Genomic DNA, 20563 nt, shown 5'->3' with positions numbered 1-20563 from the left:
AGTAATTTGATGACATCTATAGTTCATACTATCTTTAGATGAGTCTATGTTAGTGTAACAAGAGTTGAGATCTGTATGTATTTTTCATCAAAATGGAATGTAACATTGTTTGTGCTTAAGTTATGTAATGCATTATCTTTTAACCTTCAAGTTGTGAAAGTAAATGACAACAAAAGTAGGTTTTTTGCTTCTGTGGACATTTTGGAAATGCAAATAACTTATCTCCAGCATTGTCCATATTGTCATTTGTCTAGTGAGATTGTAGATAAAAAATTAATTTTGATTGCACTTGCATTTAGAATAATATTTAAAAAAAAAAATCAGTTTGCAAAAATTTTTGAAGTGGATGAAAGGCTTGATGAAAACATTGTAGCTTCATTCAGGGCATAAGAAGGAAAGCTGGTTAGCGTTGAGTTTTCCAGAAATGTATATTTTTCTGAAAGGCTTCTTGATGCTTACAGGAATCAATAATTTACCAACAGTGTGGTATCAGAGGTCAATTTTTTTTTCAAAAATTTATCTTGACGTAGGCCTCTTTGAACACTAGTAATAACATTTGAAGTCAAACTTAGCTGTGCAATGGAAAATAAAAGCCAGGAAGTCTTTAACTGCTTTTTGTTGTTGTTGGAGTTGGTCTGTAGCTTAGCCTCTTCTACTGCAAATGATTAGACAGAAATATCCCAGGTTGGGTACTGCCTTAGAATGATTGATGGCTTAGATGGCATCTTGCAGTCCCCTTTTAGTCCTGTTTCTAGTTACGTTTTATATGGCACTTGGATGATAATCACCAATGTGAAGTTTGGCCAAAGGTTACTCATTATGCTTTTCCATTGTTTGAAGAAATTGAGATCTCAGTCGTGTTTTAGAATGCATAACTTGAGTAAGGCTAACTGGGTGTGGGGTTGTTTTGTTTTAGCTATCAAGCGGTGGAGTATATGAGGATGGGAACAGACCCAACAGTAGCCTGTCAGAAAGTTATTTCTAGAATCCAGAAGTATGCACCAAAGTTCTTTGGCGGTGTTATATGTGCCAATGCAACTGGAAGTTATGGTATGTATTTTCTTCAACAAACACTGTAGCTGGGCCACAGAAATACAAAAATAAGGGCGGACTTTAAAGCAGCAGTCAGTAATTATTCTTTAACCACTTCAGCAGTACTGTCCCTCCATAATACCAAATGCTGGTTATCAGGGCTACTGTCCTAGTGTGGACTTAAGGTGTCTTAATTATTCCTCTGCATTTTGATGTGTTAGACTTTCACAGCACTTTAAGTGTTAGTAAAAATCAAAAGTACTTACAACCTTAATGTGTTGTCCTGGATTGTCTATGATTAATTTGAAGGTTTAAAAAAGAATGCCGGTAGCTCCCCAGATATGGCATAAGGCAGTGAGACTGTGGCTGTTCAGCATAGCTTCAAAGCAATCCAAGATCAGTCATTGTGCCAGCTTCTCATTAGTGAACTCTTATATCAGTAGAAAATAAATTTGCAAATCAACATGGCTTATTGAGTTAGACTGCTTATTGCTGTTCTTTGATCTTTTATTTCCCATAGTTCTGTGTTTGAGAGATTAGAGTTTGAGGAATTCATTACGTTAATCAAGACTGGGATATATTTTTTTCCCCAACTTATGTTACTGTTTTGAATGGTATTATAAGGGCATTAATTGCACGACAGCAGCAGTCCGTAGCCCTGTATTTTTACCTCAAAATTAAATACTTCTGAGACATCTTGGGTTAAGCAGATTGTAAAAGGATAATTACACCATTGTAGTAGAATTAATGACTGGGTCTTTAGATGATAAAGTGCAGTGACAAAGACACTAATCCTAAATGTAGGAAATAATACTCTTTTCTTTCTTTCCTAGGTGCTGCTTGTAATAAAATTCCAGGATTCACTCAATTTCACTTCATGGTATATAGCCCTTTGCTAAGTCGGGCAACTGAGCAAGTAGTAGATTGCATTTAATTGCTTTTGTACTAATAACATCTAAATTTAGAGGGGGAAAGGGGTAGAGATGTTCCTCGGGCGTTATTTTGCAAAATGCTTGTTCATTTTTACTGTTCTATAATCCTTTGAGCAAGTACAAAGATATGTTGAAGATGCACCTATTACTTTACTGTTTTTAGTATGTTCTACTTTGTAATTACCTTGTATGGTGCCAGTAAACTTAATCGTTAGGTGCTTAATCTAATTAGTTTGTAAAATTGCTTCTAAATGATTGTAGATTTTAATCTAGAGTGATATTTAAGAAATTGACTCTGTAGAGTTTTAGGGAAGTGAATATATCTGCACAATTAGAGTGCTTACACTTTTACGATTAGCATAGGGAATTCATCTCTGCTTAAAAGTCAACATCTAAGTGAAATGACCGAAATTGATGTGCCTTGCTGTTGCAAATGCTTGAGGTCACTTAAGTCAGGAATTCAGTAGACATTGCCTTGCATCCCAACTCAGTTCTTAAACTTGTGCAAACCTGAGAATCAAACTGTGCTTCTAAATACGGCAAAAAGTTCTCTGTATGTTTACTTCTGAGTAATTCCATGTTTCACCTGTGTTTTTTTGTTGTTGTTGAAAGCATAACTATGGTTGCTGGAAAAACCGTTTCACAGGAAGTTCATAAAGTGGACAGATTTTCATGTGCATGCAAAGGCTGTGTCAAATAGCCCTTCTAATCTGTTTGTTTTCATAAGAGCTAAGTAGCCGAAAGTGATGCATAGTAACCATTGAACTGGACCTTCACTTTGCCATTTAAAATCAAATCTTTAGCAGAAATCTGGAATGAGAGGGAAGAAGAAAGGGGAATTTATTTTGAGAATTGTTAACAATCTTTATAAGATTTAGTCCAGGATTCTTTTCCTTTGAAAAGAAAATTGCATGGAAATGCTGGCAAGCAAAGAAAGGGGATTGAAAAGTGGTGGTGGTGGTGGTTGTAGATTTGGAAAGCTTGATTAAGAGATAAATGTCCAGCGAGCAGATGCTCCTTCTAAATTGTGGACATTTCTAGCTTATTTTGCAATGGCTGAGAATGTCTTTGAATAGAGAGGACATCCAGACATCCCTGTTCGTACAAGCCTTCAAAGAGCATTGAAATCTTTTGTTGACTCTTTTTAAGTGGATGAGAAGACAGATGGAAATCTTCCTGTCACCTTTTTTCTGTAGTGGAAGTTAAATTGTGAATTTTAATCACAGTAATTCCTTTGTCACTGATTTCCTGTGTGCCTACCCTTTCTGTAGCACATTATCCCTGTAAAAGAGCCATTGCATAGGGATAGTGCGACAGTTATCTGGAGCTAACAAAGGTGTTTTTGTCACCTTCTCTTTCTGTGCCCAGAGATACCAAGGTTCACTTACAGTAAAAATTTAGCATCTTGAGGATTGTTCTATAGGTATTTGAAGATATGTTTGATCCTTCTCTTAACTTGATGGCTTGCTGATCATTTGACTGAATCTTTACTAAATTTGAGATTGCTAGGGAAACTTTAAAAAGGGGGAGGGGATAAAATGACCACATCTTTTCACAAGTACTTTAATTCTTTTTTTGTCTACTTGAATAAAAGCATTCGGTAATAAAAGCACACTTCAATGTATCCTTTATAAGTAAGGTTGTTTTGATGCTTGTATACTGTGCCTTAGAATGATCACTGCCTTATGTTCCAAATTGGTATGTTTAAAAGCTGGAAAAAAACTTTCAGACTAAAATAGCTATCTTTAATGGCCTGCTGTTAAACTTCATCAACAAAATTGTTTATTTGGAGGATTCGCTTCTGTCACTGGATTTTAGAGCATTTCACAGCACAGCTTTCAGTGCAGGCCACACCAAGCTTTTGTCAGAGGAGCTCTTATGGAATATATTTACAGTGGTTCAAGATAAAGTTTCAACCTGTCCAGCCTACTACCCTTCTGCCGTGGCTGATGTATCTTTAGTTGGAGTGGACAGAACAGCATCTGTACACATAAATTGAAGCAACCAAATGCAAATGGATGAACAAAAGCCCGATGATTAGTACCTTAAAGGTAGCACTGTGAATTGTAAACATAGGTGGTTCAGTACTGGCAGCTGAAAGTGGTAATATCTTAAACTGCTGCAGGATTCATTTTTGGAAGAGCTTGGGAACATCCATGGATTGCTTTCTAGTGTGCTTATGCCACTCTGTCTTTGTGTTGGCTAGCATGTGCAACAAAAGGTTATGTCTGCCTGTGCAGAAAACTCATGATTGCTCTGTGAAAGTATATCTGAAGTAGAATTATTGCTTACTACGTAGCCAGTACATCCTTGACATTACTGTAAATAAGAACAAAATTACTTGTTTCCCTGAGATGTATGCACTAATACATATGGTACAATAATGTGGGTTTCTCTGCCATGCTAATTAGTTGTCATAATTAAGAGAATTTCTTTGCATGAATTATTTGATTATATTGTTGAATTGCCATTTTTTTGAAATATAATTTGAATAAATAGACCTTTCCGATAATATGAACTGAACCTATGAATTATTTGCTTAGTATTTTATCTTAAAAGTATTTCTATAAGATTCTTAAAAGTAGTGCCGTTTTCTTATGCTGAGCAAATACATGAATTCTTGTTTTTTTTTAAAAAAAGTTTTTACAAATACAAACCTGTGTAAAAAGCAAGCAAAAACTACAGTGGTTTCTGCTGGCATTGCAAAAAAAAAAAAGGTTCTGTTCTGATTTCAAGGAATTTTATATTTTAAGGTTTTACTCTACAACTTTTATTACAAGATACAGGGAAAAAAACTACAAAAAATGAGTATTTGTAAGTTAGTGGCAGAGTTGTATGTGTCCTATCTATAAAGGATTTTTAAATTGTTTTAAGTGAATTAATGCTAGCTGCCCTCCTTTTTACTGTTTCTAAAACTTATTACCGAATTATTACTTCATCTGATGTAGACAGAAAAAGGCAGAATTTCTTAGCTATGTGGTCTGACTGATAAAGCTAGCTGTGCCATGTTTTACATTGCAGTGAATTGTGCTTTACAAAGAACTCTGTATGAGCCCTGGCAATAGTTTATATGTGTTTATTGAGGAAAACTTACCTATAATTTCACTGTTTGCAGTTTACCATTGAAATGTATCCCTTTGTCTGTGACTACCTCAACAGGGACTAATTCAGATTTTTAGAGAATTCAAGGCTGGTTTTTCAGACAGTAATATATATAAGTAATATTGTATAAATTGGAGAAAATCTGTAATTACTTTAAGAGGTAAAACCAATAATGATGCTGGTTGTATTTTAACTTAAAATTCTTCTATTAACAGTTGTTGTTTGGGTTTAGTTATTGCATGATTGTTGTCACTCATTAACAATTTTGTTTATCCTTGTTTTGAAACAGAAAACGTGTAGGATTTCACAACTCCAGTCTGTGGGGGGAAAGACATCAGTGATATAGTTAATTTACTCTAGCTCTGATGTATAACATTCCACTTCTATCTTAAGCGCTAAACTACAAATGTTTTCACTAGGGGGTCTGTTCATTCCTCTATATAAGTTCCATTAAATTTACAGCGAAAGAACATTACTGAAATGTCCATGGAGCAGATGTGGCAGAATCTCAGGGTTTTTATGACTAGTTTTGCTATTAACGTTTGAATTGCTGAGTCAGGCAGTGAACATTTTTAGATGTTTGTACATTTAACAGTATTTGCTGGGTTTTCTTTTTTTTTTTCTTTTCCCCTCGACAGTTGGAATCAACGTAGGTAAATACACCTGCTGTTGTAATGCTCTGTTGGTTTGATTAGCTGATATGTTTACAGTGACAGGTGGCATTTCATGAAATAAAAGCAATAGCAACTTAAAAGTGTGCCAGTTGTTTAGGGAATTCCTGTTACGGGTGATTTCTTTTTCCTAATAGGATAGGGAAGAATCTCTGAAAGAGAAGAATCTCTGAAAGAGAAGTTGTTGATTATATGTTGCCCAGGTAAAGCATTGCTGTTGTAAATGCCGGGGGGGGGTGGGTGTTCGTATTTAGAATGATAATTTCAGAGTTCTACATGAAAAAGTTTAATGTCTGACATGAACAGGAAGTTTCTTGTTTTCACACTTGCATACTGTTTTCTTCAGGCAAACTCCAAGTTCCGTTTCAACTAGTATTTGTTCCTGAAATGTAACTATTTTGGTTGCCTGTTGTGTCAAGTATAAACAAATTATGAATTCTGCCCCTTTTAATTTAGTCATGAAGCTCAGTTGAATTCTATATTTTTACTTTCTTAGCACTTGTCATTTGAAAATCCTAAGGAATAAGAAAAATTCAGTCTAGCAGGAAATCAGTGACACTGGTATATTTGAATATTCTTACATACAGCTTGGAAGAACTTGAAGTTGTTACTTTTCTAAGTCTGTGCAGAAATTGTAATAGAACCTTACTCTGCTAAAATAGGAGAAAGGCATTTATGAAAGCATATGAACTTAAATCTGATCTTTCAACTGTATTTGTAAACTGAGTTCAGTCTTTGTAGAGTGTCAAACTAATTGAACAGGAAAAACGCACAGTGGTACTCTGATCTCCTTTAGGTTTTAATGTTTTGTCGCTTATCAGATCAAAATATTTAAACTACTGTATTGAAAGTTCATTGATTTGAATTTGCAAACTTCTGTGGTCTCAGTTACAGGTGAACTTTTTGTCAAACACTGGCAGTTTTTTGTAAACTTTTTTCCTTCCATTTAATATCTTATGAAAGAAATGAAGTTAGGGCAGGCATTCAGTATGACATACATGTTACAGGTGTATGTTACAATACTATTGCTTAATATGGCCGTTTCACATAATAAGATCAGTTTGTAATTGCAAAACCGAAATGGGAAATATAAACTTTAGTAACTTCTTTCACCTTAGAATGTTAGGATCTGGATGTATTTTTTTTTATTTTTGAAGGTCTGAAGAATATTTACCTTCATGTTAGTTTCCGTAGACCATATTGCCACCACATTCATTTTACTTAAAACCTTCACCTAAAATTGTTCTGTAGGTTGTCTTTTGTTGCATAGGATGCAACCTTGGCAAATTTGAGAATTATTTTATACTATGTAACCTTTTTTGCTCAGCCCTGTGGTATAAAACTAGGTTTTTAGGCAAGTTGACTCGTCACCCACATGGTCTTTCACCCTACCCCTTCACTCCTGCCCCATACAAAAGTACTTGCATCTCTGGCTTTTTAAAATGTATTTTTGTGTATTTTTTAAAATGTATTTTTGTATATGTGACTTCTTTTGCTACTGGTCTGGAGAATGAATTACAGTTTAGCCTTAGTAGCTAATGACCAGTATCACGTACTATTGAAGCTGTTTCACAGAAATTTGACAAAATCAGCAGCAAAACAAATAGATAAATTGCTCGTACATGCCACAACTGCAGCGGTTTCAAAGCATCATCTGGCCTGTCAGAAAAGCATGTGTAAGTTTTTCTCTGGCGTTCTTCCATGCGTAGGCATACTTTTCCTTCTCCCGCTTCTGAAATTAGAAGGATACTGCTTTTTCAGTACTTCCGTCATTATACTATCCACAGGTGTTTAATTTCTTCTAAATATTTTCTTCATATTAACTCGCTTTCATGATACCAGCTGCAAACTCATGTCATTAAAGTGGCTTTCTAACACATTCTAAGGATACTGATGCAAGTTCAACTGTTGGTTAGTTTTCTTTCTGAAATGTACTGCATGCATGATACAGACTGTCCTGTATTATTATTTTGCCAAGCAGGGTTAGGTGGGGAGTGTCAAAATTCCCGATGTTAAGGCTTCATGAAAGCAACATAATTCCTCAAGCAATTAGTCATTTGTCTTGACCTTTTTCTTAATTTAGGAATTTTTTGTTTGTAAAATAAAAACAAAAGATAGTACAAACAAAAAACAAAAAATAATAGTACTTTATTATCCTAAACGAAGTAGTGTGTTAGTGATTTATGCTGACTACAGAAACTGCATTTTTGAGCGCTGGGGGAGGAGGTGTTTAAACTGAGGAAATGTCAGTAGGTGTAACAGATTTAGGATTGTACTTAGCTAGGCTATGAATGCTTATTGTTCATAAATAGATATGGTATATGTGGTTATTTATCAAATACAATGTGACAGGCTGTTTGAAAATAAAAGTGTCTGTGCTGCTAGCTTAACGATACTCCTGGATACTCATCTTCAGGTCGTCTTAGATAGTGTGCAAGGGTGAGTGTTGGGTTGGTGAACTGATACATACAGAAGCATGCAGAAACTGAAATTTTCCATAACTAAATTTTTCTCTCTGCAGCACTCATTTCCTGAGCGTTGAGGAACGATATAAAATTGACAGTTTCCTATGTTTTTGTATCACTTGCGTGTTTTCTGTCAAGAATGCTGTGTGTCAAGCATAGTTTTTACTAATTTTTTTACAGTTATATAAAATAATCCTTGTGTGCTATCTTTAAAAAATAAACAGTTTAGGGAGCGGTGAGAGGAGGCCAGCTCTAAAGAAGACAAATACCTGCCTCATTTAAGGGAAAAGCCTGGACGGTTATGAATGCTTTCTAAATAACTTCTCACCTTGAGGGAACAGTGGAAAAGCAAGCCATTCTTTATCTATGCAAGATTTTTTTTTCTGAAGGATTTACAGTAATAGATGAGGCAAAGCATTGTAAATTAAAAGGATAAATGTAAAAGGCGTTATAAACACATGTAATTCATGGGCAGTATACAGTCAAGTGGGTTTTGTTAATTTATTGGTCAATATTGAAGAATAACTTGCATGTTATACAATGGAAAAGAAATTACATTGGAGTGGCTGCAGTGTCAGTGAACTGTAACTGTAGTTAAATTGAGTCTTTTGCCATTCTTACAAACCCGTCAACATGAAAAGTCCTGTGATCTCAGTTCTGACCAAGTATGACAATTTCTGTGAAAGTGACAGCTCTACAAAATGGGACTTCAGGGAGTAACATTACTTCGCCTTATGGGCTTAGGATGTTAACAGACAGCCTTTAACTATCTTGCTGCAGTGTTACTTCTTTTAACTGTTGTTCTGTGTCTTTGCTGAAGATTACTGTTCCCCTACCAGGACTGACTGGCAGACTAGAATGTATGCATGCACTTGAACTGCTGCTTTATTACTAAATACAGCAGTTTAACTTCCTCTGACCTCCATCTGCACTTTACAAATTGAATACACTGAGAATAGCAGATGCCTGCACTCCATTCCCCTGGCTCTGCTGTGAGGTTCATAACTTCTGATCAAAGAACAGTAACAAACAGCTCCAGGGTAATTTAACTGCAGCTGTTTGCTGAAGGAGTATACATCAAAGCCCTCAGGTATGTGTATAATACTATCCTTGTTCCTGTGAATTAAGCTCCCAGGCACATAGGCTAGTGATAGTGGGTTCCACAAAAAGCCACTGTACTGAACAGAGAACAGTTAGCTAATACTTAAGTGCTGAAGACAAGATTATATTTTAAGTTGTGTCCATCTCTAGAGTGTGGTTTCAGGGTAAAGGTTTTGTCATCCAGTATGCGTTTTCTTTTCCAGTTGTGATTATACAGCTGTACAAAATGGATCAGCTTGCTGATCTGGCTGAAATTTTTTATTTTATTTTTATTTTTATTTTTTTTGCAAAGTGCGTTTTTAGCCAGGTCCGGTCTGGTTTACCATACAAGCCACTGGTTATTAGTATCAACACAAGGTCAGCTGCAGCAGTAAAGAGGAGGGGGTTGAGGAAGGCAGGGAATTACTCAGTGACAGCCCACACTTACACTGGCAAAAGCAGACTGTGGAATCAGTTGTAGCTGTTTTCCTGCAGGCTGGAGTAAGGTGCCTATCTCTCAGAAGGTTTCAAAATTCATCCCTCAAGCTGGGTGTCTGTCCTAGCATTTCTCCTCAGTAAAATTCAGCAAGAGACATGAGAAATCTGAGGGGATTTGAACCCAGGACTCCACTACTTGGGAGAGTGTTCTCTTTGACAGATTATGATCTTTTTCCTCATACTGTCTCTCCTGTCTTCTAAATGTTTCTTTAACATACAGTTTCCCATCTTCAGGGGGAGAAAGTGCAGAGTCCAGTTCCAACCTTTTTCTGATGGCCTTTTCTTGCTAAAAATGTGAATCTGAATGTCCCCTGACTGAGGAAGCTACACAACTTCGATCTCCTACTTCAGGTCAACTGCTCTTACTGCAATGCTTTATGAAAAGGTGAGCACCATCAGTTCATTCTCCTTGATGAGCTGTTTAATTGAAAGCGGCTGTGAGGTGTGCTTTGTGTTAATAGTACTGTATTTTAGATAGACTACTATATTGGTCTCTTGGAGATTCTGTCACAGAGGTGCCTGGTTAGTGAATCATAAAGAGGTTTAGGTGTGAGATAAGAGCCAATATACTCAGCTGAGCCAAGATGTCATCTCTAGTCACATTCGGAAATAGAACTCTAGCTCTGTAACTTGATTTGAAAAATCAAGTCTCTTTCAAAGTCATATAGAAATTTAATCTTCCATAAAGTTGTACTTAGAAATGTGTAACAACAATATAGTGTCTCATTATGTCAGATGTAAGTGCTAATACCGGGTCAGTATTCCAGGTGTCATTTATAATTGCCATTGATGTACCTTTAGTCAGTCTTTGCTATTCATAGCATGCCAATCAGTGTCCTACTTATCCATTATGTTCTACTTCATAATTGTGATTATTTCAGGCTTAGTGTTTGCAAGAGCTTCAGTTGCATGCTAGAAATTGAGGCAGTCTGGTCAGACAATAGACCATCTTATTTAAATGCCTCTAAAGCATTTCTCACAGTGAATAACAAAATCACTGAACAATACAGAACCACTGAGCCCTCTAGTCTCAGTACACAAAGATTTGAATGCTCCATCCTTAAAGAAATAAAAGTTGTCCTTTCTTTGGAAGGTCTAAAGGGGATTTAGGCATTTGTCCAACTTTTTAACCTCATCTCAGATGCTGCTTTGTAGCCTTGTGGGAATCCCATGTGTCCTATGCATGTTCCTGTTAGCGGGCATCTATTAAAAAAACACCAACTCCTAATGCTAGGAAGCTATTTGGCACTCAGGCCCTGGTCATCAGCAAACCTCAGGGCCTGTTCTGACAGACAGTCTCAAAGCATGCTAACATACTGAATGCTGCTCAGTAGACAGCTAGCGTGAGTTTGCGGCTGTGGCCTGTTCCATGTGCTTGTTCTAATCACTGAAAATGAAAATCTGTATTCAAATGGTAACCTTCCTGATTATCTTAGAACATTGAGGCTGAAGAATGTTTTCCTCTTTATTCTCCTGTCATAAATAGTAAATCATTTATACAAGGTTAAACAGTTTTCAGTGAGAAACTTGAGATGGTCAGGAAGATCTAGGGTGAGGATCTGCCTCTCTAGGAAAGCAGAAGTAAGATTTCATGAGGAATCCTTGTGAAGCCTTATATAGAACATGTAGATCTATTCGTGTGCTGGTATTGGTTAGGCTGCGCGTGGTACTTGGCACCTGGTAAGCATTCTTTGAATACCAGCAGAGCTTGAAAAGGGGCTAAGTTTGAGAAGCTCACTGACATCAGGGCCTTAAGAGCCACTTTTAGGTGAGTAAGAAATAAATGTAGATTTCCATGAATCATCTATCACTTAGGTTCGTTACGTTCCCATCTGTTAAGTTTTCATAGTATTAAAGGTCTGTTCCCAAGGATGTTATGATGGTCTGTGTCGTAGTGAATGACCAACAACCTATTGCATGCTGAAGCACTGTCAGAATTACAAATCAGGTGTTCCTCTATCATACCTGTGAAATGTGGTTGAATAGATCTTGTTTTCAAACAAAATTTATGAGACTGACCACCACACTAGACGGGATGTTTCCCTTTATGCAATCACCCTGTGTCAGGCCTGCTATCACCTATATGTGGAGAACAGTATAAATCTCATCCTTTTACGAGTGTTTAATGATGTTCTGGCAAGGTTAGCAGCATATACCTAGGAGAATAATTTACCTGTATCATTGTGATCTGAGTAATTAATTAGTGAACAATAAAACTTGCATGCAAGAATGTTTAGTTTAGCCTTACCTGAAGGAGTTTACCTGGACCTGTGTTCAGATGTGATGCTTCAGAGTAAGGTATCTGGCAAAGCAGTGTTGGAGCCTGAAGAGCGGATGTACTGGGCACTGTTTTAGGTGGAAGAATGTAATTACCATGTTACGGTAATGATATAGCTAAGTGCATGAGATTTGTATGTTTCATGATACTTTTGTAACTGTAGGAAGCACTAGATTCCTAAAGTCTTTCAGTGCTAGTAGTCATAAAGTCATAAAGATTGCGTATCAGTCCTTTCTACCTATAACCTCCAACACACAAACTTCTTACTATTTGTAGCACTTAGGAAACAATATTTTCAGTGAATATGTACAGTATTCTTTAACTTAGCTGCTACCAATAGTAAGATAAAATTTTCCATGAAGAATAGCAGCTTTTTTCATTTTTGTAGGTTTTGTATTTTGGCAAGTGGAAGAAAGAGAACAAATCTGATATTTAATGCTGGATTTTATGCATGTTGAACATCAGATAGCCTATGACTATGGTAGTCTGTAGGTTCCTAAATCCCCATACTCCAGCCTGTCCATCCCTCAAAAAAGAAGAGGGATGGAGAGTAAATGGGAATCCTGGGGATAGTTCTCAAGAAATTCTAAATACAACTTATTTTCAATACACTAGGTGTTAGTGTACCTTTGATTTTTCAAAGTAGGTACAGCTGTACTTTTTTGGCACTTAACAAGTGAGTTGACAGGCTCTTAACTCATTAGTCAAGAGCAGACTTGCAGTCTGCCTCCTGTTGGTGGCTGAGCCCACGGTATTGCCATAGAAGGGGTAGAAGCTGAGACCTGTGGATTTTGTTTGCTATCCAGTGTCATTCTTGCTCCTAGGAAGCAATCCCAACCTTGATGACAAGCTTTTCATTAGTAATTTTTTCAGTCAAGCAGTCTAAGCAATCTGTAAACATGGATTGAATATAATCACCTTAGGCTATCATGAAAAGATCTGCCTCCATCAGTAGAGCCCACTAGGTGGTAGTTACCTGAAAACTTGCAATTAACTCAATGACTAGTATTTTTGACAAAAATAACAGGGTATATGATTAATAGTGCTATCCAAGGAATGGCTTTTTCCAATATTTGTTATCATCAAGGCTGTGAGTCATGTCAATGCATACTCCGTTATTTTGAAGAGACTTTACAACAGATACAGCAAAGTGGATATATGTAAAAAATAAGCTTTAGTAGTTTTTTGAGATTTACATAATAAATTTCAAGTCCTTAGATTTTTTTTTTTCATATGCTTCAAGTATTGGTATAACTGGTATACCAATGAATTAAAAATAAAGTTAATCAATCTTGTGCAAGACAGCAGAGGCTTTAAATTGAGTTTGAAATGAATGTATAATAGGTGAAGCGCCACATTAGATTTTATAGAGCAGTGAAGGAAAAAAAGTTGCTCATTATGAGTTCCAGTTGATTACTGTTATCGGGTGCTGAGAGTCTAGCACTGCAGTATCTAATTTCTTTATTACATTTGAATTAAGATCACATAGCTGGGATTTGCTACAAGAAGTTTTAGGTTGGTGGCCTAACTGTTCTCCTGTTGCCTCCTTTTGTGTATCCATTACATTTTCAGTCCCACCTCCCAACTGTCCCACTTGAATATCAGCTTCTATTTCATCCTATTACTAGTCATGTCTCAGGATTCAGTGCCTTAATAATCCTGTTTTAGTTTACCAAAGCAAGCTATAATTAGCAAAACATACATAGCTGAAGCTTCTATAGTTCGTATAGTATCTGCATAGAGGAATAATTTTATGCCAAGACTATAAAAAAAGTTTTTATGCTTATAGTTCATGCTGTATTACTGGATACAAATAAGCAAGGTGTAACTGTTTAAAGTGAAACTCTATAGCCTGACTGCAACAGTTTTCATTTGGGTAGATCTTGTTAGTATTGGCCTCTGTGAAAGTCCGGGATCCATTAGTAGCCAACATTAAGGCTACATATTTATTATACTGTGTGTGTGTGTTTTTTTTTTTTTTTGGTAAAAGAAGAAAAACGTTTTTAGGTACGCTTATATACTTTTTTTTTTGACTTCTAATTCCACTTAGGTAGTCACACATCTCAGATGAAGATACAAAAATTTCTTTCTTAGTTTCTAAAATAATTTTCTGAAAACTTTTCACATTATCATGAATTTCCTCTGTTTCGCTTGCTGCTGCCCATAATATCTGATACTGGATTTACCTACTTATAGTCACCCTGACTAATCAAGGAAAAAAATTTATTCATCTTTTTTTATTATAGAATTTCATTTTGTTAAAACACAATTTCAAGCAGTTGTGCTAATATAAAGCACAACTTTATACTCTGTGTAAAGAGTTCTCTTCTGGCCTACACAGATTCAGTTCATAATTCTGAAAACAATTTGCTTAGAGGCTGTTTTCCACTTATTTTGTATTTGTAAAGCCTAGTTCTTTTGGACTATTTTAGTTTGGTTAAAAGTTTAGCATCCTGTTTTTCTAATGAAGAAGTATAACATGAGACTGCACTCTTTTCTAGGTGAAGGCTGAACTTTGGAAAGGAGATGGAAAGTGGAAAATACAGTGCAAATAAGGTAAGCTATCAGAGCAAAGGATATACTGTATGTTCTATGTATGCTAGAATGAATAGTAAAGAAAAGATGAAGATGAGTGCATTATCTTTTTAAATTCTTCTAACTAAATGCTTTTTAAGTTTGCCTGTACATTCCAGTACTGAGTGAATTTTTCAGTTTTATACTGTTCATATACTAAGCCCAGCATTTGTTTAAATGCTATTTGTCTGTTACAGTCATAGCAAATTGCACTTTTTCCTTCAAGATCTCTTCACTTGAAAATACTATCTTTAAGAAGTTCAGCCCACCATCTTTGCCTTCAGAGCTGAACGTTAGCTAAGTTTTTTTTCCACTTCCATAGACTCTCTACAGGAGTTATAGTAATGATTTTAAATTTTATATTGTAAACTTACTCTTAAAATGTAATTTAGACTTGAATTGGAAATTTAAACTTTCATTTTTACTTTGTAACTTCTGTTACTTGAACATTTATCTAAAGACATGGCAAAACTTCCATTTTTATGTTTACGATCATACTGAAATTTAAAATTTATTAAATTATTGAAGAAGTGCTTGAATTTGAATCCAGCTGATTCCTTTTTTTGATAAAACCTTAGGTTTTACTGGTAGCAAAATATTTGTACACCAAAAAATTTAGTCTTGTTTTAGTTCTTGTTTATACCAATTTAATTGTGAATCATTTTTACTCTAGTTGTTCTTGATGAACACTGCCTTAAGTTTGAAATAGGCTTAGGTTAGGCCAATACTCTGCTTTTCAACAGAATCAGTTAACTAAAGTAAAAGTTCCTTGTAAATGCTGCCTTTTTGGGTTTGGGATACTGAAACTGGCTTCATTTTCTCTGTGTGGTGCTGGATTGTGTTCTTTGGATATAGCTTAAAACGCATTTCCCAGCTGTCATCAGCAAATGTCAGTGTAAGTGTAGCTGACCCCAAGTTAAGCTACATAGTGGAGAAGGCTGCAAGAGAGATGTTGCAATGAGTTTTAAAATCTTCTAGCAGTGGGTTTTTGTTGAGAGAGAAAGAGGGCCTACAAGTGCTATGAAGACCATGAAAGACTTTGCAATACTTTTTGATTCTGTGAAAGGTACTTAGCTACTAATGATGAACATTCATATAGATATTCAGCAGATGAAGGTATGATGTCTTCCAAGGTTCTGTATTGCACTTGTCTGAAGGTTCCCTTCCCCCATACAGCTAGGCCACTTTCTTATGTTTTCATCCTTCCAGAAAAATAGTGAGGACCATTTCTTTTCACACAGAAAGGTGGATGTAGAAATGAAGTTGTATATGTATAATTATAAAGGCTGTAGTTACAACTGTGACATAGTCATGTCTCAAAATTTGAGCTCGTATTTTGGTTGTAAATTTATTCCTCCCTCAGTGAATTACTGATCCAGCCCACATTCTATTTGCTGAATTCATGTTAGCATAAAATAGTAGTTGTGCATGTATAGATTGAGGAAAAATACATGCCTTTAACTGCCTCTAGCTGGTAATAAAAGCAGTCTAAATAGGGAGATAAAGGCCTGAAACTGGAGCATAAAATCTGTTGACTCTAACCAGAATATCACCAGTTGGAAATAAATATTCCTTTCAAAGTGAAAGATTTACTCTGCCTACACTTAAACTGCAATAGTAAGCAAAGTGCTACCATAAAGCAGAGACTGAGTATGGCATTAGAATTTGCTAGGTTTAACATTTTTACTTCACAGCTTGTGTGACCTTGATTTTATCCTCTGAAATCTATTTTACACGAGCGTCTCAGCTGAGCTCAGAGAGCTTTATGAGGATAGCTTTGTGGTATATAAAACCAGAACAAATGTTTTCTGCATACGGTTTAAAGACTGCTTTCTGTTATGAGTCACTGTCATATTTAGAAATACTCTAAAATATACTCTAAATACTCTCATATTTAGAAGTTGGTTTTACTGGAAGACTTCTTCTTACTATAGAACTGCAGTTACTTTTGCCTTCAGAATGCATTGATTCAGAGGAACTTAGTAAGCCTTTCAGTCCTAATAGTTTTCTGTAGAAACCTGTAATATATTCTGTTTCCCATATTCATGTACAAATACAGGTTAAAATAGAAAACTGTATGTTAGAACCCTAAGGCCTTTAAGCAATGGCTATGTTTTTAAAGCCATTTGTAATGGCATTCATAAGGAACAAAAATCATCAAAGCCTTGAAGCACAGACAGTTCCCTCTTTTAATTAAGGCTTTGTTATTCTTCCCAACCTTCAGAGTTGGTTGTATGCAACACAAGCCATTAAAATGTGTAAACAAATACAATCTGAATTAAGTTTGTTCTATCATTTGTGCTTTATTTATATATATTATTATATATATTATTTATATATATATATTTGTGCTCATTTATAATAGATGAATCAATGTAAAAAGAAAACACAGTAAACTGGCTGCATAAAAGAGAAAATGAGTTTTATCTCGAGTAAACACAAGAGATCCTTTTAAGATCTGTCTACTATTCTGAAACTGTGCTTGCACATTCTTTTTGAAAGATTGAGAGTGGAATCCACTCTAAGATGTTTTCTTGACGGCTTTGTTAATAAAATCTTTTATAACCAGCTATGAGCCACAACTTGTTAAACAACTTATGTAACGTACTCCTACCCAAGAGGCTGGTGCACTTGTAAAAGTGGTAAATTATGTGGAGGCAGATGCTGAGTTAGAATTCAGTCTCTTACCTTGTCTCTGTTTTCACTGAAGTGCACACTTCCCCCTTTCCTCCACATGCTAGTTTACTGTAGTGTACTTGGGTATCCTTGCCCTTTGTTATTGTTTCTACCTTTCCACAGCTTGTCATATTATACAACCAGGATATTATATTTCATAAGCAAATTTAGGCTATACCAACCCTACAAAACACAAGCCCGAGTGAACACAGTCTAAAAACTTTCAAAGCTTATAGCTTAAAGGGGTGGTATTTATAAGTGAGACATACGAGATTGCAATTAAATGATTTGTAATCTTCCTTACCAAAGGTAAGGAAGGTATAGTATGTGACAGCTGTAGCATTTTAAAACTTAGTAGTAAATTCTCCTTGATATCAGCATTCCCTACCTTCATGAGGAATATTCTTCACGAAGTGGAGGGAAAAGGTAACAGACCCAAAATCATTTAATTTGAGTGCTAGGAGATTACTTAATTTCTAAATTTAATTTTGTTTATTCCATAAACAAAAAAGGATAGCTATGCAAGCAGTACCTTGAGAACTTTTCATAGGTCTGCTTCTCCTACCCTTCTGTTCACTCAATAAACATAGCTTTCATTTTGTGTTTCTCTAACGGCCATATCTTTCTCTCTGGCTCTTGCCTTATTTCCTGCTTAAACATCTTAAAATTTGATTTTGTACGTTTCAGAATCCCTCTCATACATTTTGTCTGCTAGATTACATCTCTTGCCTGGATTTATTTGATCTAAGTGTTTGTTTCCTTTTAGACATCTGTTTGGCCAAAACATTGCTATCTTCAGTGATGCAACAGTTCTGAAATATCTTTAGAGAGGAGTAGATACCTAGAATTGTTAACATGTTTTATTGTGACTTTAGGCACAAACGGAGAGTTTACAAAATTTCTAACGTGAAATCTCACTGGTAAAATAGTGACCAATAGCTCTTCAAGCTCTTCATCTGCAGTCACCCCTGGTTACTTCACCTGGCTAACCTATTCTGACCTATTACATCATGTTTGAGGTGACGATTATAAGCTATATCATGCTAATACTTGTAGTTATGCTAACTGGAAGTAGCAGAAATGAAGTGATACAGAATCAATTTTTAAAAATAAATAAAACACAAGCTTTTATTCAAGGTGAAACATTTACTATTGTAAGAATGAAATTTTTACTGTAGGTTATTTCTCATATATTTAAATTATTCAAGCTTTGGGAGAAATTTCTTGTTAAATAGATGAACCAATAACAAGGACCAAAATACTTTGTTTTACACACTTTTTCTCCTTTTGGTTTCTGAATTGCTTTTTGCAATTTATAACAATGTGTTTTTTCTGCAATACTTCTAAAACAATGCATGCTAAAGGACTATTGAAATTTTGAAAGCCTATTCATGATTTCAGTCAGTGTTGGAACAAGAGCGTGGATATATTTCCACTAGGAAGTGAAACATTGTCTGTCCTTTTATATAAGACTAGAAACTCATACAATGTCCTTAGCTTCTGCAGGACATCTTACTCATTTCAATAAAGGTTTCAAATTTTGCCTCTTCAAAAAGTAAATACACTTTATACAGAAAGTTAATCTGATCAGAGTAGTGAGGTATGTTAAAAAGTGCATAAACAATACAACATACAGCACATTTAAGTTTTTAAAGGATTATTGCTTTTAGTAAATCTGTATGTAAACAGATACTTATTTACTTCTTGTCCAGCTGTTAAAATAAAAGATTTAACCATCCAACTATTATCCTTCAAGTGTTTAAAGTCTGCTCAAAGCGTAAAAGCCATTTAAGCTTCAGTGAGCGATGAACGTTTGTTACAGGCAAGTGATCAAAAAGGGCTATATTTCTTCTTGATTTCTTTCATGTTTAGCTGGACTACTGAAGAATTATCCCTGTGCAAGAGAAATGATGCATGTCCAATTTAAGAATAACGATCAGAGACTTTGTCACACTAATCAATTGTGTATGTACAAGCGAGGAACTAGTTAGATAGCGTTTTTAAAGATTTAGAGGTATGGGCCCTGTTACCATGATATGTCACTGCAACACATTGTAATAAGTGTCATATAAAGAGATGACAATGAGAAAATAAGCTATACCATACAGAGTAGTTTATTTTGCTCTCAGCTGGGGTCTTGTACCCCCCTTTAACTAATAAGCTTCATGAATGGAATATATTATTTGGAAAGAGTTCATTGAGTAATATAAAGATTATGTTTTCTCTAATGTGATGAGAAAGGATTTCCTTCATACCAGGAAAGATTTAGAAGACTCAAAATATGTAAAAGGCTATTAAAAGGAGGAAATAAAAAGCCTGGTCTGAATTTGTGTTGGATAGGACAAGAATAAATTGGTTTCACATACATCATGGAAGGTTTAAGGTGGACTGAAGTTCCACAACATCCTCAGGAAAATTAAATACACATTCAGGTACATTAAAGTCCTTCTGACCCCTTCCCATCCACCACAGCAGTTAGCTGTCAGAAATGACAGCATTTGTTCTGAAGCATATACGTGTGTATATGCTTCAGAATGTTATATAAATTAAATTTTTAGACCTCTTTTCTCTCACAAACGAGCTGCTTTCAATTGTTTTCTTCAAAAACTAATTCTAATTCAGTTATGGCTGAAGCTACAGTTTCATTACAGTTCAGTTCCCTTGTGGTCTACAGTAGGTGCTAAGTTTTGTTTCTCCTTTACTTCACGCTTTATATTTTAATATATTCTATTTACTTTCCCCCTTGCCTTATCAAATAGCATTAAGACAAGCAAATATAAATTGAGATTAAACCTCAGTGGTATGGTTTTAAAATACAGCATTTCACATGGATTGGGATGGGGGGGGGTGTTGTGGAAATCAATGGCAATCAGAATCAAATGTTAGGACTTGGATTTAAAACACATAATACAACTATAGAGTCATGTTGTTCATTGTAGGGCATTTTTTGTCACTGTTTTCCAACTCCAGCAGGGTCACATAAATTCAACTATGGTAAGATTTGAAGTATACAGTCCATTCTTGTTTTATTTTGCATTCAGAGGAAATAGATTGTGTCATATTTTATTTAAAATATGAATTTAGTTTTGTTTATACCTGAAAACATGAATTTAATAAAACTGAATAGAAATTATTACTTGAGTTATCCATTCCATAAATTCATACACTTTAAAGTTTACAGTGCTGACAAACTTCAGTGGCATTTATAAGAAAGAAAAGCGTTAAATTTCAATCAGAAAAAGTGAACAGTATCTC

General features: G+C 35.3%; 1 protein-coding gene across 6 annotated transcripts in view; it reads left to right on the top strand.

Annotated features, from left to right (window-relative positions):
- AGA (aspartylglucosaminidase) overlaps positions 1-20563 on the top strand; it is a 153977-nt gene that overhangs the window by 12754 nt on the left and 120660 nt on the right. For 4 of the 6 annotated variants that reach the window (XM_068942545.1, XM_068942544.1, XM_068942549.1 and 1 more), the window contains exons 8-11: positions 917-1050; positions 1866-1912; positions 10001-10165; positions 14560-14614. In XM_068942545.1, the coding sequence (XP_068798646.1) occupies positions 917-1050; positions 1866-1912; positions 10001-10078 (259 nt within the window). In that variant the 3' untranslated portion in view covers positions 10079-10165; positions 14560-14614. Of the gene's footprint in view, positions 1-916; positions 1051-1865; positions 4479-10000; positions 10166-14559; positions 14615-20563 lie in introns of those variants that run through there. The other 2 variants (XM_068942548.1, XM_068942547.1) reach the window with 2 other exon arrangements.

This window comes from Struthio camelus, chromosome 4 (genome assembly GCF_040807025.1).
Source record: "Struthio camelus isolate bStrCam1 chromosome 4, bStrCam1.hap1, whole genome shotgun sequence".
NCBI classification, from domain to species: Eukaryota; Metazoa; Chordata; class Aves; order Struthioniformes; family Struthionidae; genus Struthio; species Struthio camelus.
Note: the sequence above shows the minus strand (reverse complement) of the source record. Positions and strands in the feature narration are given on the sequence as shown.